This window comes from Anolis carolinensis, chromosome 2 (assembly GCF_035594765.1).
Source record: "Anolis carolinensis isolate JA03-04 chromosome 2, rAnoCar3.1.pri, whole genome shotgun sequence".
In the NCBI taxonomy this organism is placed as follows: domain Eukaryota; kingdom Metazoa; phylum Chordata; class Lepidosauria; order Squamata; family Dactyloidae; genus Anolis; species Anolis carolinensis.
In genome coordinates, this window is record NC_085842.1 from 119,775,842 (window position 1) to 119,799,369 (window position 23,528).

Below are 23,528 nucleotides of genomic sequence, written 5' to 3' on the forward strand. Positions count from 1 at the left end.
AAATACAGCCTCTGAAAAGTTTTTAGGAAGACTCATCTCCATGTTTAATGTTTTTACCCTGAACATGCCGAGTGCTTAGACTCTTATTCTAGAAGAGCTAAATCAAATGCCCTGATTTGTAAAGTCTCATGAAGCACCCTGAAAGAAAGGTGAACCTCTGACTAGTACAATTCAAGAAATCCTAACATACATTTCTGCCAGTTGACAGGCCTCTTATAAAGAAAATTGGGGGGGAAACTAGAGAAAGACATGGAAGTCCGGGCTGTGGCACAGCTGGCTAGTAACCAGCTGCAATAAATCACTACTGACCGAGAGGTCATGAGTTCGAAGCCCGGGTCGGATTAAGCCCCCGACCATTAAATAGCCCGGCTTGCTGTTGACCTATGCAGCCCCAAAAGATAGTTGCATCTGTCAAGTAGGGAAATTTAGGTACGCTTTATGCGAGGAGGCTAATTTAACTAATTTACAACATCATAAAACTGCCAGGTTTTTGAAAGGTGTTGGATCACAACTGCTAGCAGTTTTAACTCACTTAGTCAGTGGTGAGAAATAATAGGTGCTTCAGTCTTGCAACATCTGTAGGGCTACACTTTGCCCTGGTTTATTGGCTTTAGAAAATATATATAGAATTCATAATCAAATTCTGCAATATTCCCAGTATGAGGATAGTTTCACAGTTGTGTTGAATTATCATAGCAATAAACCATATGATTTGTTGTTGTTGTTTTTTACACAGAGATAAAGGCTATAGAATCCACCATAACACACCATGTTGAGCAAAAAGCTGGTGACAGCACAGAAACGAGGGGAGACCAGGGCACTGTTCCTGGGTTTAGGAATGGTGGCATGCTCAGTCATTATGTATTTCTTTATTGGGATCACAATTGTTCCTTCATACAAAAGAAGGTAAGTCAGCCGATGACACTCGAGCCAGCTGCCTTAAGTGTCTGCATGTTGCCAAAGATAACTCTGGTCAATAAAGCCTTTTCAGGACAGCTATTCTATTGCTCTGCAAAAGCACTTAAGTCAGTAGGTTCATCCGTAACTGACCTTCATTACAAAATATACTGAATAAAATGTCTGTCTGCAAGAGTTAGAACTCACACTCTTTGCACGGAAAGAACTTTAGTCTCTGAAGCAGAAAAAAATTAATGTATCCCCATTTGCACTTGTGGTGGAGATCTCAACAGGCAGAGTAATCTGCAGTGTCACAGCAATAAATTTTCCAGAAAGCCAGAGTCTGCTAAGAAATGTTGGGTATATCTGGTGAGCGAAGTATGCTTTGGAAACAACAAGAATTAGTCTTTGGTAAAGAGTAATGCCATAAGCAAATGACCATATGTGTGGAAAGCAAATGAAAACCACTGATACTCATGCAAATAGCTCTGTTAAAGACCAGAGATGCACAAAAAGCATATGTATATTTGATTATTCCAGTTCACGTTCCATATTTTTAGGAACATTACTCTTAAACAGCAGGTTATAGAAAAACAAACCTGCACTGAATTATAAGTACGATAAACCATCACATCTAATTCAGATAGCCATACCCTATGTCTCATTGCCCACAGAAGAACCCCTGCATTTGAGCAGCTTGTATCTTCAGTTCTGTATAATGACTGCTTTCTGAACTTACACCACATTTACACATCATCAGGGCTGTCCCTAGACTTTTTGTTGCTTGAGGCAAAACTGTACTCGTAAAATGATGCCTCTCCACCTATCTATGTAAAGAAGCTGTCTCAAGTAAGAGAGACATCTTGCTTAAGTAGCATGAACAGGGCATGGCTGTCTTACTACACCTGATGACAGAAAAGTGCATTATGTTCCTCCTCATTTATTACTTTTTCATCTCAAGCTACCATCTGAGTACATCTGCACACTGCACAGCCATCACTTTCTCAGTTCACATATACTCAAAACATACCTGTCTTTTCATATTTACCAATAAACACAGGCCTGCAATGGACACTTCTTCAAATATAGTTGCTGTTTTTAAATGTATTTTTGGGTGCTATATTCAGAAAAATAAAGTTCTTTCACCATTTTCATTACTAATTTCAGAACTAATTTTGTTCAGTCACATTTTATAGAAACATCCAAGAAAGTTGAGAAAAAAACTGTATGTGATGGAACAAAACTGAGGGCGTTTTTGGATTTGGAATACCTATCACACCAGCATACATTTTTAAAGACTCTCCATTTTGCAAGTCTGTGTGATCAGTACTAGCATCATGTAATTTTCGGCCATTCAACACCTTCTAATACAAAATAGATCCATTGTAAGATTATCTGAACCCAAATCTGTTTCTTCAACAAATACCACCTTCATGGCCTACTTTTATACAAATCAAAACTATAGTTTTTCCATGTGTTTAAAATGCAGACTGACATACACCAAACCTCTAAAATTTTGAAGAAATATCCTGTGCCCCATCTCAAGATGGTTTTTCCTCTCAATCCTTGCTCTCTCAGTTTCTACTCAGTGCTGGACATAGAAGAGCTCCAGATTCAAACTGTTTATAACGTTATCATTTAATATATACACACCCACATAATTTATCAAAGTCCTGGTTTCTTTAATTTGTATTTAATTCCAGAAGGTTAAAATATTAAATATTTCCTACATTTCAACTCTATGTCACTTCATTTTGCCGTACCAAATGTCAATAATATTACAAACAAGTGAAGTACTTTAATACTTAAACAGAATAAAATCACAGATTAATGTTCTTTGATTGTGTATTCCTACATGGCAAGGGGGTTGAGCTAGATGACCCTTCTGATCTCTTCCAAATGTATGATTCTATGAATCCTGGAAAGCAGTGGCCCATGTCATTTACAAGTAGACGGGGCATGTCTTCTTTGTTTTTACAGTGTCTGGACAAATGAGAGTATGTGCAAGCTAATAAAGGCTACCACCATGGAAAAAGTCCATTGTTTGTATAATGAAGGTTCTGGCAATGAGAATATTTTTCGCTATCCTTGTCTGCAAGTCCAGGTCAATTTGACACTGTTAGGACAAGTGGTAAAGCTCTATCACACGGAGGACACAGCGGACAGAAATCCCAAGGTTTGAGTTCTATTTATTAGAAACATTTTGGATTTAAAATTGCAGATTTCCATAGCTTGTCAATCTATATATTCCTTGACATTTGCTTGAAATATTGCTCTTCTGAAGACTGGGCAGAGCATCAGAAAGTAGTAATTTGCTAACATCTTTGGTTTAATTTGTTTTTAATTTTTATATTTTATGTTTGTACTGACTATAAGCTGCCTTGGGCCCTTGACCAGGGAAAGGCAGGGTATAAATTCCTTAAATAAATAAATAAATAAATAAATAATAGTATTCCAACTGGACATCCTTGTTGGCCACTATCCTAACCTTGGGCAGATATGCAAAATATTGGTCAAACTCCATGTTACATATATTACATGTTTAAAAGCTACGAGCATATAAAATTAAAGTGGCACTTGGTTTATGAACAGCTAGACTTGAAACATAACAACCAATCATGATATAAAGAAGCCTATCATAATTTTCACACTAAACAAGATGTGAAAAGCTTCTGCTATGGTAATCAGACACCCATCAGCACTTTAGAAATTTCTGTCTTTGACAACATGCTATGTATCACATAGTTTGGCCCTAAAAGAGGAAACAGATTCTTAGAAACCATTTTTCATGTGGTATCATGGAGTAGGCCAGAAGTAGCAAGGAGGAAAACAGGATAGGTTTTGAGACCATGAATCTCTCCAGTCAGATGATACAACTCTCTGATCTCTGCGCTGGATTCAGTACAACATTGGACATAAGTTCTATTTATGTAAGACATCATTTGAAAGTCAGTGTGGTTTGAGTGTTGCACTAGGACTCATAGACCAGGGTTCAAACTCTCACACAGCTATGAAAACCTTTGAGCAAATCATACTTTCCTACATTAGAGGAAGGCAATGGGAAATCCCCTCTGACCAAAACTTGTTCTGGAAAACTTTGTATTAAGTCAACAATGAGAACAAGGTTTGTTTGGTGGGGGGGGGGGGGGCATATATTTGTCTTAGAGCCTTTTAAACATCACATTGGTTGGATGAGTGCTTAAAGAGCATGTTGCATTGTCTTACTCAAATTCCCAATTCTTATTTAATATGTTTACTGGGATGGAACTTGAAATATTGTAATGTGTAGTTCTTCCAAATGTGTATTTCCTGAAATTTGTATGATATCAGGAAAATGCATTTTATTCAAGAGGAATTCTGTTTGGTGTTTTGAATCCCAAAACTTTGCAGTACCACATTTCACTACTTTTTAAAATGAATTAAAATGAATAGATATGCTTTTTCCTCCTATTATATAAAATCTCACAAAGGCTCATAGTGAGAGGGGGCTTTGCCAATTAATATTTTGAAGCAAGAATGCATTTAATCTGTTACTGACAATCTAAAATTCCTGCCATAATTCAAATGAAGGAATTCTCTGGAAATCCCAGGTTTACCAGTGTCAGAACAATGACGTAATAGTTTCACAAATATAATATGCCTCAAACTATTTGAATATAAGATCAATCACATTCAGCTCCACTGTCATAACAGAAGCCATCAAACTCTTTCCAAAGAGGGACTACATTACTATTTCAGATTTAATTATTACAGTAGAGTCTCACTTATCCAAGCTAAACGGGCCGGCAGAAGCTTGGATAAGCGAATATCTCGGATAATAAGAAGGGATTAAGGAAACGCCTATTAAACATCAAATTAGGTTATGATTTTACAAATTAATCACCAAAACATCATGTTATACAACAAATTTGACAGAAAAAGTAGTTCAATACGCAGTAAATGTTATGTTGTAATTGCTGTATTTATGAATTTAGCACCAAAATATCACGATATATTGAAAACATTGATGGCAAAAATGGCTTGGATTATCCAGAGCAGGGGTCCCCAAACTAAGGCCCGGGGGCCAGATGCGGCCCTCCAAGGTCATTTACCTGGCCCCCGCCCTCAGTTTTATAATATAATATTTTTATATCAGTTTTAATAATATAATATATTGTATCTATATATATAAATGAGAGATGGCATCACGGCGACCCACAAAACAACAAAACTACAGGCCCCCCAACCTCGAAATTTGATAACACAATCCATCATCCACACCTCTAGGTTGATACAACAAAAAGAAAAGAAAAATAAAGTCCTAATTAGAGGGAGATCAACAATTGCTTTATCCAATTGCTACCAGTTTAGAGGGCTAAGCTCTGCCCACTTGGTCTCCTAGCAACCGACTCAGCCCAGGGGACAGGCAGAGTCAGGCTCACTTAGGCCTCTTTCACACTGCCTATAAGATACAGGTTATCTGATCTCAACTGGATTATATGGCAGTGTAGACTCAAGGTGCTTCCACACAGCTATATAACCCATTTATAATAATGTCAGGGGAAAACCTTTACCCTTTGCCTTAACTACCACCAGTTCCTCAATACTTTATTTCCCATACCACCATACTTCGCCACAGCAACGCGTGGCCGGGCACAGCTAGTATACATATAATATTGATAATAATCTTATGTTATACAATATAATACTAATAGTAATACCATATAATAATATGAATTATATATTACATATTATATAATAGTATAGTGGTATAGTTCAATATAGAATTATACTAGCTGTGCCCGGCCACGCGTTGCTGTGGCGAAGTATGGTGATATGGGAAATAAAGTATTGAGGAATTGGTAGATAAGGTAAAGGGTCCCCTTGGCTGAGTGGGTTGCTAGGAGACCAAATGAGCGGAGCTTAGCCTTCTAACTGGCAGCAATTGGTTAAAAACAATTATTCCTCTCCCTCTAATTAGGACTTTATTTTTCTTTTCTTGTTGTTCTATCAACCTAGAGGCATGGATGAGGGGTTGTGCTGTCAATTTTCGAGGTTGTGGGGTGTTTACTTTTGTTGTTTTGTCCGCTGCCGTGATGCCATCACTCTTTTATATATATAGATAATGCTAATATTGTGCTATGCTAATAATATAATATATTGTATGTACATACAGCTGCTCTGAGTCCCCTTCGGGGTGAGAAGGGTGGGATATAAATGTAGTAAATAAATGCAGTAAATAAGTAATTAATTTTAGACTTAGGCTCGGCCAAAGTCTGACATGACTTGAAGGCACACAACAACAACAACAACAATCCTAATTAACTTGACTATCTCATTGGCCAGTAGCAGGCCCACACTTTCCATTGAAATCCTAATAGGTTTATGTTGGTTAAAATTGTTTTCATTTTTAAATATTGTACTGTTCTTTCGTTGTTGTTGTTGCATTACAAATAAGACATGTGCAGTGTGCATAGGAATTTGTTTGTATTTTTTTTCAAATGATAATTTGGCCCCCTCAACAGTCTGAAGGATTGTGGACTGGCCCTCTGCTGAAAAAGTTTGGGGACCCCTGATCCAGAGGCTTGGATAAGCGAGGCTTGGATAAGTGAGACTCTACTGTACTTGATAGCTTACAAATTGCATTGTTTTCATCCTCATGTATTGTTACTTTCAATGGCTTACAGTAATTCATAGTGTAACAGGACATTATTCTATATATATTGCAAATACAAACTCCCTAGAAAAATGAACAATGAAGCAAATTGCTTAAATAAGATTCAGCAATTGTTTCAATTGTTTCTCAAGCATGCAAAGATAATTAGGAAGAAGGATGATTACATTGGTACTAATTCATGCTATGATTACTTGCCTTAAATAACTATTTTTCAATTTTCTGTCTGCAGTGGGCTCTTGCTTTGCAATAAAACATTGTTACCACATTTAGGATACAGGTCACCTTTCCTCCCCCACAAATTGAATAAAATGTTGCAGTGGGTTTATTGATTCTAAAGTGAAATCAGACCCACAGGGCAAAACATCTTATTTTGAAGTATTTCTAATCGAATAAACTTGACAAATTGCAAACGTTTTATTACAACCTAATCTCGGGTAAACACACATATTGGACACCCTTCATTCCCCTCCTTGACAACCACAATACTGTAATACTATTGAATCACATTTTCCGGAATTTTCTGAAGCATTTCACACAGGAATTTTTGATAGATAAAACCTCTCATGCCTCCTATCTACACTGCATAATTATAGCAATTTGACACCACTTAAACTGCCATAGCTTCTCCTATGGAATCCTGAGATTTTTATTTTGCTCTGGAACCAGACCTCTGACAAATGAGGGTAATAATCTCTCAAAACTACAAATCCCAGAATTTCATAGAATTAAACAAAGTTTGTTAATGCAGTGTCAAACTGTTGTAATTCTGCAGCATGGACACAGTTTCAGTTGCCCAGAAAAGTAATTGATAATCACTAGTTTTACAAGAACATCAATTTGATCTGTCTGATACTCTATATCCCATATCAAAAGTTACTTTAACATGTATATTCATAACAAACTATGCTGTTATAGTGCTATTATTCCACTTTCACTCGCTCTACTTCTTTTAGTTTTCCTGGATGTTCCACTTGCACACACCCAACAGCAATTTCAGTCATCTCACACAATTGGTTAGTCTTACTGGAGAGCTTATTGGATGGAGAGTCATCTGGGGAGCTACGTGTTCTTCATTCTGGTTGATAAGAAATCATAAAGGACATTTGAACAAATTTATAAAGCAAATCCAATCTTTAATAAAATAATGTAGCTGATTTCGTCATTTATCAAGGATGCACATACGAAAACAGGAATGATACAGTACTTTGATTTGAAAATAAGGAGCTGGAGAATGTAAATTCAAATTAGATGTGCACATTATAATTCAGAAATACTTTTTTGAATGTTCCAAAAGTAACAATTATTCCATCATTCTAATGTTCGTATGTAATCGTAAGTTTAAAAATCATAAATTAAAGAGGACTGGAAAATTAAACAGCTAAATTGTCTCTCTATGCAAATGCATTCATATTGAACTAATTCATGATCAAATCAATTTATATATTTGCTTACATTTATTAAGAATGTCTTCAAAATACAGATTACTATGGTAATAGATATGATGAATTCTTTGTTTTCACAGTGCTTTTATGTCCCTGAAAATATGGAGAATTATAGCGAAGTTGAAAAGCTAGTGAAAACAATAACAGACAATTTCAGAAAGCACCAAACATTTTCTTGTTACTATGACCCATCAAGAAAAGAAGAGAGTGCCATCTTAAAGAGATTATATCCTCCAGAAGGCCTTATCCTTGCTTTTGTTTGGCCAAGTTTGATGTTGTTTGGTGGAGTCTTGGTCATCATCATGGTGAAAATAAGTCAATATATTTCTGTACTTTCAGCATCTCAATATAGAGCAAGTATTTAAAATGTACTGAAAGCAACCTGTGCTTTATGTTCATATCTGTTTGTGGGGAAGCTAGGAACATTTCTCAAATGTATGCATAGTGGATTAACAAGATTAGAGTGTGAAAGGAAAAACAGAGAACATCCACAGCTAAAAGTTATCTAAATGATATTTCGTTTAGACACAAGGTAACTGTTTCTCATCTGCAGAATTGCCAAGACATCTCTTATCTACTCATTTGCTTTCTCTCAAAATATCATGCAAACATTTGATCTCAACACTGGGTAAATGTTATAAATGCTTGAAATAGAAATCACAATTATTTTAATTAGCACGATCACCTATCAATAATGATCAATTAGCAGTTACTTTAGAATACAATTTGTGTTTCAAAACTAATTCGTATTGTAGCACCCTTGTGAGCCTGAACGAAAGGAGGTTACAGCAAAAGGTTTCATAGATCAGATGGATGAAGTCCCCCAAGAGATCTACATATACGCCAAAAGTTTGTGCAGAAATAGTAATAAGAAATGCAAAACCTGTGAGTATGATGATGAGGTGCAAGCAACATTGTAGGACAAAGATAGGATGGAATAGAGCATTCATGATATGAGTGGTGTGCCAGGAATCCCTTGTCTCTGTCCAACCCAATGTGGATGGACTGGAATTTATAGCTGAAATTATTCTGTTTCTCCTTCAAATTTCCCTTTAAAGTTGTTTCTGTTGTTGCTATTGTTATTCATGAACTGTTATAATGTGTCATTGCAGTTAGGTTAAAGATGCTATTGTAAGCATTCACAAAGAGTATAATAATAATAAAATACTTTATTTCTAGACTGCCCTCTCTCCCCGAAGGGACTCAGGGAAGTTTACAGACACAAAATAAGAAGGCAAACATTCAGTGACCCAAATGAGTACAAACACATCAAAGTAATACAAGATAATGCACAGATAACAGTAAGCTTACAACAAAAAATTAAGCATCGAGATGAAAATAATCAAAAAAATCCAATAACACATAGTTAACTAAAACATGAATAAAATATTACAACATATACCCTAAAAGCAATTAAGATACAAGGATGATAAAACATTAAGCATCACAGTGTTTATAAACCCCCAATGAACAGCATGCATGCATTACACACAAGCCATATCCCCCAAAATGCCAACCTTCAATTTAAAAAGCATCAAAATATTATCCCTAGTGGAATCCAACATACAGCGGGAACTGGCTGACACAACTTTCTCCATTATTATCCAAAAAATAAGATGTCTCCTTTCTTTCAGTATTTCTGGCCAACAAATTGATACTGCTAGCTCACTATGACAAACACAGGTTTAGAGCAACACATCTACTATCTGATATAAAAGTTCCCTGGTTGATTTTTAAGCTTTAATTTTGGCAATGAAAGCATAATTAATACATAGTAGAGATAAGTACGGAAATTCAGGCTTTTAGTGTACCTGTGCTTAGTCCTTAGCCTAACATTAACTGATTTGTTATCAGTAAATGTTTTCTATTTTATATACCTATATACCTGGGGACACGTAAACATTTATCTGGACATTTCAGGATTATGTACAAAATCTACAGGAAGCAAATTGCTCAAGTCTTTCCTTTGCAGTCAGTTTCTTCAGTTTATGAAGTGAATTCAGTGGATTTACTTCTGAATAAACATGCACAAAGTTGCACAGTTTAGTTTGTGCCTTTTTAAACAGTTGACTACTGTTTGACAATAGCAGAAACATATAGGACCCAATAAAATACTTGTATCATTTTTTTACATCCCACCTGAAATTCAAATCACTGCACATGTGGCCAAACTTGGAGTTTAGTTGCTTCCTAGAAGTCTACTATGTTGATCCAAAACCATGCTGATGTGTTCAAAAGAACAACTGGAATACTCCTCTTTAGCATTCTCATGATGTAAACAAGGCTGGGAAAAATACTCTAAAATATTTCAAAAAAAATCATAAAAATGTTTTTCCTGAGTGTTATGAAACTATGAAGAAGAACTGTGAATCTTCACAGATTTTCTAGATTTCCTTACTTATATAAGAAAATAGACAAGTTTATTGCTTCTTTTGAGATTAAAATTTGCGAAGAATTATGCCACTCTGTAACCACTGCGGCTATTCTAGGGTATGTATCATCAAGAACAACCACAATGGACAGCACACTATACTCCTTTTCAAATCATGCATTTCATATCAAAAAAGCCAAGTGGGACTTCAATGGAGTCCTAGATCCAAAAATAGATAAAAGTGGAAAAGTGGAAACAAAAGAAAAGACAAACAGGTAAACAACCATCAAACTTTTTGAAAGCCTTACAAGACTTGGATTTAAAAGATGCATGGAGAATGCACCACCCAAAAGAGACAGATTTTACCTTCTTCTCAAACAGATTTAGATCATGGTCCAGGATAGACATGGTCTGGATGTCTTCATCATTAATCACAAAAATAGGCAAAATCAAAATCCTCCCCAGAAATAACTCGGACCACTGTCCAGTAGAATTTATTATGCATGTATTTTGACTAAGTTTCTGTGGGATCACTACTTGTATGTGTGTGTGTTAAGGGAAAAACACCTGGTCAATTACAACTCATAGATGAGTAATTAGAGCAATCAAGGCTAACAAGCTTGAACCACTCCCTGAATGGGGTATATTTGGGAAATGTTTGTAATGTCTTTTGGGGACTTTCTGAATACTTGCTGAGAGCCTACTATGAAGATGCATGAGTTTAATGCAAGGAACGTTATGTAAGTTTTGTTGCTGGAAGTTTCAATGTCTTTTATTACTCTGCTACTTAAGAGTAAATTTTTGATTTTCTTCCATTTTTCCTGGCTTGTTTCTTTTGCTCATTGTGGATGCAACAAAGGACTGGATAAGTCTGGACAGGACTGCACGCAGTTTGTTTTTCAACAAACCCGTAACAGAATTTACTATAAACAAGTCATTAAAATATAATAGCTGGAAATTAAATTGAGCCCTAATAAGGAATGAAGAGAATATTTAAAAAGAAATAAAGAAATTTTGAAAGAATATTTTGCCATTAAATATTCTGATGAGGTGCCAATTCAAATTATTTGGGATGCCAGCAAAGCAGTAACGAGGGGCCACTTTAACCAGCAAAGCGCCCAAAATACAAACCAATTGAAAAATGAGGTAATGTATAGAATAAATGATGCAATTAGGAAAGGTGAGAGAAAACTAAAGGATGATCCAAAGAACAAGAAAATTCAACAAGAATTAGAGATTTTAAAAAATCAAAAGGTGAATTTAGACACGGAAGAATTGGCAAATCAACTTAGATTTATAAAACAACAGCACTTCCAGAATGCCAAAAAGCCTGGCAAATAGTTAGCCTGGAGAATCAGGAAAAAGAATCAAGCTCAAATTATAACAGAGAGTTCTTCAGAAGGGAAAAGATATACCTCAGAAAGCGAAATAACCAACCAATTTAAGAAATTCTATAGCAAATTATACATAAATGACCAGATTAAAAAAGAAGATATTTCTAAATTTTTAGAGAATCAAAAGTTGCAAAAAAAATAAATAAATAACCGAGCAACATAGGGAAATATTAAATAGATAAATTTTGGAACAGGAAATTAGAAGAATAATTAAAAAATTAAACAGCAGTATGGCCCCAGGGCCGGATGGTATAATGGATTATATTACAAAGTCTTTATAGATGAAATGACCCTTTATTTAAAGAAAATTATGAATGTGATATTAGACAATCAAGAGACCCCGGATTCATGGCGCCAAGGAACATTATGCTCCAGAAAGAAGGGCAGGACCCCTCAAATGTAAAAAAAACTATAGGCCTATATCCCTATTAAATTGCGACTATAAAATTTTTAAAAGTATAATGGTGGAAAGGCTAAAAGAGTTCCTTGCAGAATGGATAAAGTACCACCAAACAGGCTTCTTACCTAAAAGACAATTGAAAGATAATGTCAGAGAAATTTTAAATATAATTGAGAATTACAAGATAAATCACAAAGAAGAATTGGTTCCACATTCAACTGATATGGAGAAAGCATTTGATAATTTGAATTGGGACTTCTTCAAATTTTATAGACTAAAATTAACATACGCAACAGATATGAAATAAAATTGGATTAAAATGTTTTATAGGTGGTATTTAACCCCACAAAAATTGTCAAAATATTTTAAAAATTCATCCAACAGATGCTGGATGTCTAGGGTACATGAAGAACCTTTTTTATAGCTGGTAGACCTGCGGGAAAGCTAGAATATTTTGGAAAGTTATCCACTCAAAAATACAAAAGATACTACAAATTAAAATTGATTTAAACCCAAAATACTTCCTCTTGGGCATGTTAGATATAGAAAATGATAAGAATAAGGAAGTGCTGTTTAATTACCTGGTAACAGTGGCTAGAATGATCTATGCGAAACAGTGGAGAGGGGTAAGAATACCGGAAACCAATGCTTGGATTGATAAAATCTTAGAGATCAGGAATATGGATAGACACACCTACCTCCTCGCAAATAACCCAAACAAATTAAGGAAACAGACCAATTGGGATCTGTTAATAAGTTATTTTAAAAAATAGAAATTTAAAATAATAACTTGAGACCAGTAGGAAAGGAGGCTGAGAAGAAGAACTGTTCTGGATGATAAATAATGGTGATGCCCAAGATAATAAGGATAAAATAACATCAGATTGAAAAAGGAAGTTTATTAAAAACACCATACAAAGAGATGGAAGTCATTTTATTTTTTCTCTTATTTTGTATTTTTTTCTTTTCTTTTTAAATTCCATGGGTGTATAGGGGTGAATATTACTGTATGTTTATATCATTTTCTTTTTTCTTCTTTCTTTTTTGTTCTATCTTCTTTTCTCCTCTCCTTTTTTATTTTGTACACACTTATGAACTTCTATGTGTTTGTTTATCACTTCTTTGTGCAAAATACTCAATAAAAATTATATAAAAAAGAAAAAGCCAAGTGGGTGAGAAAAAACCAAGTAACAAATAACAATATACAAACATCCAAACAAAGGTTCTGCAAACAAAGCATGGAATTCTTGAACTACAGTGGACAGCATATCTATTATCATACCTATTTCATAACATGTATTATTAAGAGTTTAAATTTATGGGCTCACTATTAGTGAGCAGGCAACTTGAAGCTGCACAGAAACACAAGAAGATAACTCCATATAAAATTTCCTTTTAGCCTTACCAACAAAAATTGTCATTGGAATAGGGGAGAACTTTTAAATTTCCTATTACCTGTGTACACTGTTCACTTCTGCTTCTCTCCAATGTATAACATCAGCATCACTTAGGGGCTAACTACATCCAGGTCATACTGTATTTTATACAAAACAAGCTTTACTTTCCCAAACACAAATGTTCTTTTCCCCACTCCTCAAAAGCTATTATTTTGTAAAGCCTTGGGGGAAGCCACTACTGTTGGGGAGGGGATGCTGGCTTTCTGTTCTCGTACCAGAGAGAAAGAGCATGAGAAAGAGAGAGAGAAGTAATTAACTATTTTCTTGACAGTGTATCTTAACAGAGAGACATACCTCTCAGTACTGAAAGACATCTTTTTTTCTAAAATGTGAGAAAATCTGCAAATATTTTTTATTTCCCTAGTGCCAAGTGCTAGAAAAACTCAAGTCGCCTCTCTATTTCTATGCTATCTCTCTCAGGTCAACTTGAAATTTAAGCTGGTGTTATAGAAGAGGCTTTGTTTATCTGAACCATACAAAATCAGAGTTACTGAAGCATACCATAGCAGATCAACTTCAATACCTATATGCAAGATGTGTGTAGAATCTGATGTCCAATCCTGTTTTTGTTTTTCGTTTTTTAAAGGAACAGCAAATCTAATGGAGAGCACAGGAAGGTAAACATTTTTGGTATAAAATGAATCTTCACAGAGTAAAAGTCTACTTTGTTTAACAAGTATGTAATGAGTATTTGTGTTGTGTGGTTGCTTTTACAAAACGTTGAGCAAGCACTGTAAGCAACCCATTGTACCAGTAAATTGCTACAATGCACTGTGATTGTCATTATTACTTGTGCATTAAATTCAGGTATATAGCTTTATTGCTCAGTACATGGAAGCTGTCTACCTTTGCTACATACACAGAGGTGTTTAAAAGCTGTACCATGTACGCCAACAGCCACCATGGCAAAAGAAGAATAATTCATCCCTGTAAAATGCCAGTCCTAGCTCTGTTTCACAAAGCATTTGTTTTTCTATTGCTCATTTCCATTCACAAAGATGGTGCAGCATACAAGGTGATTGGAAGGGAATCACTGTTTCCCATTTCAAAAAATGAAAAGTTAATGTTAATTTTTCCACAAAAGATTACATGTTTTTTGTTTATGCAGAAAAACCCATATTTAGGGATATTTGAATGGACACTGGCATCCACTCTAGAAAGAATGTACAAATCCAAATGACAGAAACATATGAATGTAAAAGTCATGCTTGATCACACCAGAGAGCCATCCATTCCAACACTCATCACCATGATGAATATATGACAAGGAATGGTGTTGGAGGCTTTTGGGTCTTGAAAGTACCTGGGATTTGAATGAAAGGAAATAAACAAGCAGCAGCAAAAAGACCATCATAGCACAAAATCTGTTCACTCACTCCTCCTTGATCCAACTTCAGTTTTAAAAGCCTTTTCATTTCTTCCAAATTTTACAATGCCCTGCTGCTTCCCAGAAACAACAGGACAAAAATAAAGAGCAAACACCATCATTCCAGAATGTACTCAATATGGTGTGACAAACAGCTTTCAGATCCCTAGTTTGCCAGGTCAATCATTACAGGGGTTCCTCATAATCCCAGGCTCTGCTACTTTTCAAGGTGACTGATCTACTTTTTGCTTGGTCTCACATTGAGCCATGGCTAGATCTCTGCAGATGGAATTCTGCAATCATTTATTTCTGTCTGCAATAAATGCAGAGCAAAGGAACATACCATCCATGTTCAGTGGCAGAAAGTAAGCCTCCTGTTGCTTATGAAGGAATAGGCATTCATCAAGGAATGCACAGGCACTTGAGCACTTTGGCTTTCCACAAATACCTCAGCACCACCTCCTCCCCATTCCTCCAAGCAACTTACACTGATACGTTTTTTTTTCTTTTAGCATTTAGAAGGTGTGAGTATGATTTCACAGCTCTCATGTGAAAAGACTGTATTTTTAATTATTGAAACTGAAGAAGGAACTGCTCCAAAAAGTGACAAAATTCACATTTTCCTACATACCAAAACTTTAATTTTGTGAAGGTTTGTATGAACGTTTCAATACTCGCATGAGCCCATGACACATTTTTACTTTGGTAACTTATGAGGACTGAAAAAATACAAATGTCGTGTATATGTAGCAGTGTCAACACTGGTTTCAAACTGCTTTCTATGTTCATTTGTTTACTGCTGATACATAATTACACAGTCAAAAAGACTCCCAAGAAGACTTACAACAGTAGAAGTCAAGTACCAATAAACAAGGGTAAGGGCAGTCCTTCTGCCTTATGTTTTCATTTTCTAAAATTATCTGTGTAATAATCTGAGTGTTCACACATCTGAAGAAATCTTGAAATAGAAAGTATCTGTGGGTTCACTGAAAATATTATATCTCCCTAACAGATACGGCAGATTCTGCACCATTTCAAAGATTAAAATAGGGATATGTTCATCATATTCCCACCCCAAGGATGACTGCCCAAATATCCTTCTGCAAACACACAGCATTCAAAATTTTCCTCTGTCTCTGGTATTCATCTATTCAGCAATCACTTGTATTTGACTTTTTGATGTTTGTTTTTTAGGCTAAGCACTGCATATATCTAGTTATAAGTCTAGAAATTTTAGTCAAAAACTTGAGCCATGGATCACTGTTAGTACTGTATCTTAACTCTTATCAAACAAACAATTCCCTTCTCTGACTAGAAAAGCAAAAATTAAGACATTAATCCATCCTGGAAAAACCTGACAGAATCATCAACCCACCTCCACTCTCTCTGCTGCCTCACCACTTCTGGCCTTTTTGAATGACTGGGCAGGGAAATGGTGGCCAGGGCCATTGGCGTTTTCCTTTACTTATACACAGGTAATTTCAAAATTCATTATTTAGCTCCAAAACTTGCCTTTGGCTAATACATGATCAGGGCTGTAGCCGGAGGGGGGGGGGGGTAGGGGTTCAACCCCCCCCCCCCCTGAAATTTTTCAAGTTTTGAAAAAACCTGATTTACTCATGAATTTTAACTGTTAACCAAATCCCCATGAGTGTCCACTGAAGTTTATCTGTCTTGAGTGCCCACTGAAGTTTATCAATGGAGCCTGATTTCTAAGTTATTTGGCATTATGGAACTATTCTTCATTTGCAAAAAAAAAAAAAAGTTTCAAACCCCCCTCCCCCCGAAATTTTTTTCTGTCTATGGCCCTGCACGAGATCAATTTAAAAAGAAGTATGTACAATATGTTTCTTGAAACACAATTGTCTTATGATTTGTTATCAACAATGCTAAATCAACACCATGTTACTATTTTTCTTCTTCTTGATATAGCTTTGTAAGAGTGTAAGAGGTGCTGAGTGCACTACCCCTTTAACTCCAGGGAGAGATTCAGAGGCAGTGAGTACCTCTAATGCTTACTGGTGTATATTAAGCATGGCTTGGCAGTAGGGCAGCAGTAATTTATACATGCCACTGCTCCTAAAGTCTAGCTGCCTATGGAAGAGGGGGAAAACTTCCACAAGCCTCTAAGAAATGGAATAACAGCTGAATCCTGAAAAATGGCATATTAGCACAATTGCTAACAATATTCTAACAAGGTATTTCAAAATCAAAGTAATATTACAAATAATAGATGCATATAGTACTTCGTTGCATTTAAGGCAATTAAACAGATGAAAACTTTGGCTGAGTAGAGCTCCATTTTCCTATGAAACAGAAGAATTGTGAGGTTTTATTAAACATCAGGTAGAATTGTCCTCTTTGAACATAGAAGGTTTTGTTTTTGTTTGGTTTTGCCTACACTGTTTAGGAATCTGGGTAATTTGGGCGGATGGTGCCTTAAATAGGTTTCATGGCAAGTTTTTTGGGGAGGAATTGATATCTTGGTGAGTACCTAAGACACCTTGTTTTGGTGAAGGCCTGGAAAATCTAGCCTCGCATGGGGCTGAGCAACTTGGCATTGGATAGCAGGGAAGGTGATCTGGGAGTGACCTCCTGCCTCAGCTTATTCTGCATCAGGTTGCTCCTCCCAGTTCAAGTTATATTGCAGTTCAGGAAGAAATTTTTAAATGGGCAAATTCCTCCCAATTCTTTCCAACTGGCCAGCACTCCTGGGAAGAAGGAGCCCTACGAAGTTGATGGGAGGAAGGGGGCATCAGCCACTGCAACGACCCCACCCATAAGTCTGGCAGGGTAATTCCATGAATAAACTTTTACATAAGTAATGCTGAATAAAATTGCCCTTGGTTATCCCATACTGTTAACTGATCTCCTTATTCTGTTGATTGGCCAGCAACTATATTTATGACAAAAACAGGCAGTTTAGATGAATAGCATCAAGACAAATATTGAAAAGCAAGCATAGGTAGCAAATGTCATTGGCACAGAGAAAAAGATAAGACTATTGACAAACTTAAAAGTTCACACAGGAAAATTGGACCAACTGAGTATAAGCAATATCATGCTAAAGTGATTACAATGAAATGTTGGAATATATGCTAAATATATCCATCATCTTCAGTAAATGAGTCACCAGGTCTCACAAAGAAAAAGTATTAGAACATCAGATCTGATTTCTGCAGACGGCACAACGAGGACTTGAACACATGTCAACCAACCATGTACTCTGAGTCTTCACTAAAGCAAAAATTGAGGGACATATTTTTGAGAAGAGTTTATCCAACAGAGCTACATTAATTTATTTTTTTCTAGGCCAAGAATTTCTGTATTTGAAACTAGATCCAAAACCTCACTCCCTTCTGGGGCGAATTCTCAGCATTCCCTCCAAAAAAGCACAGCTTGGCACCTGAAGCTACAGGGAAACTGCATGGATCCTATCAATAAATAAAGTCCCTAGGGTGCAGCATTCTACCATTTCACTGAAACTTTTTCAGTTGTGTCTAATGCTAATGCTAATGTCCTGCACAATGAACATCAAAGCAACATTCAAATACATATTTTAACTAGAAAAAATGTTAAAATTTAAACTTTAAATGCTTAGAATCATGCCGATTTATTTTGATTACATTGACTTTGGTAGATTTAACATGCATAATGTATCAAATACTAATTATCATGACAAGCTATTTATAAAAATAATAAATAGTATTGAGTGGAAACCAGAAATGACTGAAATATGGCAACATATTTACATCATAACATCATAACAAAGATGGTGATACTTATAACATCAGCTTTTACACAATTCAGCTTACAAGTTGGTTAGGACTAAGAAAGGGGCTCTCACTCAAGCAGTAACGCTATTTTAGCCTAAGCTTGATGTGAGAAAAACACCTAATGTGATTTTGGTCATTATCTTTTGGTCAATCCATGCAATGTACCTGATGTTTTATTGCAAAACAGCACCCAGAAAAAAAAAATCAGGGGTTGTACAAGTTTCTTCCTAACTACCAGTTGCGAACTGGCTATGCTGGTTGGGAGATTCTGGGCATTTTGGTTCACAAGATAACTTTGCAAGGTCCGAAAAACTACTGATATGTCTCTCTATATTTACAGCATCTGAAACAGCAATTTAATTTAATAAAAGTCAACATAAATTAGACCAGAATCACTTCCATTTAGCATATATGTATCCATTGCATTTGATATACTTTGTAAGATGAATTTAAATGTTCACTGTGTGAGCATATTTTTGTCACACCATTTAATACATGACATGTGACTTCTCACACTGCATGATGCTAGATCAATACCGGTTATTGCTAGATAGGACTGTGTTCATGCTAGCTGTATGCATTTTTCTATATGAAACAATGTAAAGTATTTTTGGTGGGACAAAATAACAGGAAGATCAAAAGGTCTTTAGTAGCATTAGGAGGAGAGTAGTTAAGATGTAAAAGACACCAAGCTACAATTAAATCAGTGGATTGTTTATTCATAGTTCAAACAAAGCAGAAAATCTGAATGACGTGAAACAATATGCTAATACAAACCGCGACTAAGCAAATTATTTTCTAATGAAAGTTAATCAGAAAATGAAAAAGATGAGGATTACGAGGAGGAAACAGCTTGGGAGCTTTCCTAGATCCTTCACTAAACCTAGAACTTCAGGTTTTGGCAGTGGCCAAGGGGAACTTTTGCACAATTAAAACTTGTGTGCTAGCTGCACCCATATCTTGAGAAGCCAGAATTGGCTATGGTAGTGCACACTCTTATTACATCTCAAATAGACTACTGCAACATGATATAGTCTTCAACAGCCTTTGAAGACTGTTCGAAAGCTCCAAATAATCCAACGGGCAGCAGCCAGTACAGTGAGAGGACATACCTACTGTTACGTTAGCTCCACTGGCTGCCACTTTGCTACCGAGTACAATTCAAAGTGCTGACTTTAGCATGTAAAGCCCTAAACAGCTCTGGCCTAACTTACCTGTCCAAAGATATCTCTCCCTATGAATCAGTTAGAATGTTAAGATCTGCCCGGGAGGCCCTGCTCTCAGTCCCACCCCCTTCACAGGTGCAACTGGTGGGGACAAGAGACAGGGCCTTCTCAGAGGTGGCCTTTTGGCTATGGAACTCCCTCCCCAGTGATATTAGATTGGCTCCCTCCATCATGGTTTTCTGGAAAAAAGTGAAGATCTGGCTATGGAACCAGGCATTTGAGGAGTAGTGCAATATGGAACCGACATAAATGTAGCAGCATGAATAACGACTATGGGATTAGACTGTGTTTTAATCATTTAACTATATTTAAATGTTTTTATCTGTTTTATTGCTTAATGTGTTATATTTATATATTTTTGTATTTGCAATGTGCCATGGAAATTTGCCAAACTGTAAGCTGCTCTGAGCCCATCCAGGGTGAGAGAGAGCGGGATAGAATATAGTGAATAAATAATGCCTTCAGGTACATGTGGAATATAAAACTAATACAGTAATACTTAGCTAAGTATGTTTCAAAGGGAGGTTAAGAACTATATATATACCGGGATTGGGAAAAAATTAAAAAGAAGGCAATTTTAAATGATCTCTGGGAGCAATATGTTAAATAATATCCTGAAAAACTCTTATTTTCCTCCTTCCATTGAAAAACTGTTATGATGCTTTACCTAGCCAGAAACTGATGTTTAATTACATTTACTAAAAATTTATTCCAACCTTGCTCTATTCAAATTTATGTACCTGATTCTTTTTGTCTAAGTAGCTTATCACACAGGTGAGCCGACCCCCCCACCCCCCCGGTGCCGTTTCACCAGCAAGCATGGTGAAACGGCAGGTGTGAGGGTGACCCTGTCACCCCATGTGACACTTCCCCCAACACACGGTTTAAATGTTGCCCGAACCAGGCAGAATCGTGCTGGCTCCATATTAAGCATCCAAGCACGCTTCCACCCTTGGTGGAGGTGTTACTTCCACCGGAAGTCACACGTTGTCATGGGATACCAGGCATGGGGCTCCATCCCTGAAGCAGGCTGGAAGAATCCTAGGATGCTTGATTCGGTCAATGTGATGAGGTCCATAATAAGCCTAAATTATTCAGAACTACAAATAGCAGCATGAAAATTTTTATCCTAGAAACTGATAGCAATGGGCTAAGAAAGGCTCAAGTGAACTATGAGCATTTTACAACATCACTGGAAAAAATATCCAAGACAATGGTCACTCAAACTCATTCGGAATATTGGTCATAGAGCATAACCATGCAATATCATTGACAGCAAGTAGATCTCTCCAACCTTGTGGGTTAGGGAGATATTGCTTTTCTTACCAGACAAAGACGGATTTATGGGAAGACTATGGTGGTCGATTTGAATTTAAGAAGGTGCACGAAGCACACTGTACAGCAATGTAAGATCCCCATCATTGCACCCTGAAAAGGGACTTTTCTTTCATTTCATTGTTGCAGGAAAATTCCCATGGCACAACTGGGCAGCTTTTATGATTCAGCTTATTCAAAATCCACAGAAAGTCAAGCAGATGGTTAGATATATCTTGGATTTGAATTCTGTACTTGGCCCAAACCTGCCAGCATCTGTCTCCTGCCCATTTAGTAGGACACAGCAATATAATCAAAACTTTTTTCCTTTCAGGTGCTGCCAAGTCCACTCTGGTGGACCCAAAAGGTAACAGGATTGACTGACAGCTGAAGAGAGCATGAAGCTTCACTGTATCACATACTTATCCATGCTTTTTAACAGTTAAGTTAAATAAAAGGGTGCAATTATTTAAAGTACCCTTGTCCTTTCCCCTCTCATCACTGGCCATATATCAATGGTTGAAAGCTGATAGTAATTTTAGAGGAATATTTATTCAGCTTGTTGACCCTTCCTGAACAATTTTATCTATGATAGATATACATGCTGATGTGTCCATTGGTCAGAAACACAAGCTGAAGCGTGCTGCGGCATCGTGTCCTATTTTGATGTGCAGACACACTCATATGAAAATCCCTTGTGGAGTCCACAGAGCTACCTGATTGGTCCTGTGCAAGAAACAAGGTGCTAGACAAGACAGGCCATTGGTTGGATCCAAGAGGAGCCATTTTGTCATTTTCTCTTAGTCCACTGCCATAAGCCAAACAAGCAGTTTTGCATAGTAATAGACCTCACTGACAATTAGCACTTTGAACCATAGGATTTAGGGAATTTAGTGGAATGCTTTGCAAAGGAATTCCACAGAGACCTCTGCACTGTCTGCCTCCCCCATTTCCTGTGAAGTTCCTTAAAAATGACACCAGTAGTAAATACCAATTTAAATTTAAATTTCTTGAAGTGGCAGCTTTTTGGGGAAGTGCATGTTCTAGCAGATCCAGCCAGAACCATCATTGTTAAGGAATGCTGGGGGTTGTCATCATGAAGGTCACAAGATGCCATCCCTGTCTTAAAGACACAGAACATTTTCTTCTTATTGGGAGTTACAATTTGAACATGCTTTTTCATATTACCTTGTATACACAATGTATACATTAAAAATAATTAAAAAACTGGGCTGCTTTATTCATGGAGCCATGTGAGTACTTACAATAACTTTCATAAAAAAAGAAACAATTGCTTTCTCTGAGTCAAGTGGTGAAAGGCAAGAGCTTAGTTCAGTCTATGCGCCTTTCCAGACAGGCTCTATATCCCATGATCTGATTCCAGATTTTCTGCTTTAAACTGGATTATATGAGTCCACACTGCCAGAAAATCTGTGATAAACAGAAAACCTATAATCAGATGCTGGAATATAGGACCTGTCTAGAAGGGCCCTAAGACAAGCTAAAAGAAGCACTGGTTCCCTCTACTCCCTCCGCTGTGGTACCGCTTCTGGCCTTTTTAAATGCCTGGGTGGGGAAATGGTGGTGGCAGCGAGGGATTGCCCTGAGGCAGCATTTATGCTTTCCCCTCTCTAAGGAATGACCCTTGACTTATACATGAGACTATATAGTATATATATACTTGTCAACAAGCAGCACACAAAAGAAAATTATGCAAAATACTCTGAATACTAAATTTCACTTTCAAAAGATGTGTGAAACGGAAGTGTACTCAGGCAAGAGGATTTTATCACCAAATGAGTCCTTTATGATTTGGAGCCTGACTCCAAATCAAGTTCACGTTATATATTTGGAGTCTGAACAGAAATAAATGTAGACAGCGATCACAATTATTTTCCAAACAATACTCAAAAGTGTTGTCGAAGGCTTTTATGGCCGGGATCACAGGGTTGTTTATCCATGCCACACAGCCTCTGAGGATGCCTGCCATACATGTGGGTGAAACGTCAGGAGAGAATACTTCTGGAACATGGCCACACAGCCCGAAAGACATACAACAACCCAATACTCAAAGTGTTTTGTTATTACCTCGACTATGCATATATTCACTTTAGAAGACAAGCAAGATTTAAATTCCTAAATTAAGTGACTTCCTCTACCAAAAGAGATCCCAGCTTTGGAACTTGTTGTTTCAATAAAGAACACATAATACAGGAAGGGGCTAAACAA

The 23,528-nt window shown here is 36.6% G+C and overlaps 2 protein-coding genes across 4 annotated transcripts in view; one reads left to right on the plus strand and one right to left on the minus strand.

Annotated features, from left to right (window-relative positions):
• The window catches only part of kcnmb1 (potassium calcium-activated channel subfamily M regulatory beta subunit 1), a 37,488-nt gene extending 26,307 nt beyond the window's left edge, over window positions 1-11,181 (plus strand). For all 3 annotated transcript variants that reach the window (XM_008104646.3, XM_008104647.3, XM_062970463.1), the window contains 3 exons: window positions 737-906; window positions 2,878-3,073; window positions 8,076-11,181. In XM_008104646.3, the coding sequence (XP_008102853.1) occupies window positions 770-906; window positions 2,878-3,073; window positions 8,076-8,360 (618 nt within the window). In that variant the 5' untranslated portion in view covers window positions 737-769 and the 3' untranslated portion in view covers window positions 8,361-11,181. The remainder of the gene's footprint in view (window positions 1-736; window positions 907-2,877; window positions 3,074-8,075) is intronic.
• kcnip1 (potassium voltage-gated channel interacting protein 1) overlaps window positions 1-23,528 on the minus strand; it is a 747,099-nt gene that overhangs the window by 665,949 nt on the left and 57,622 nt on the right. The window lies entirely within an intron of this gene.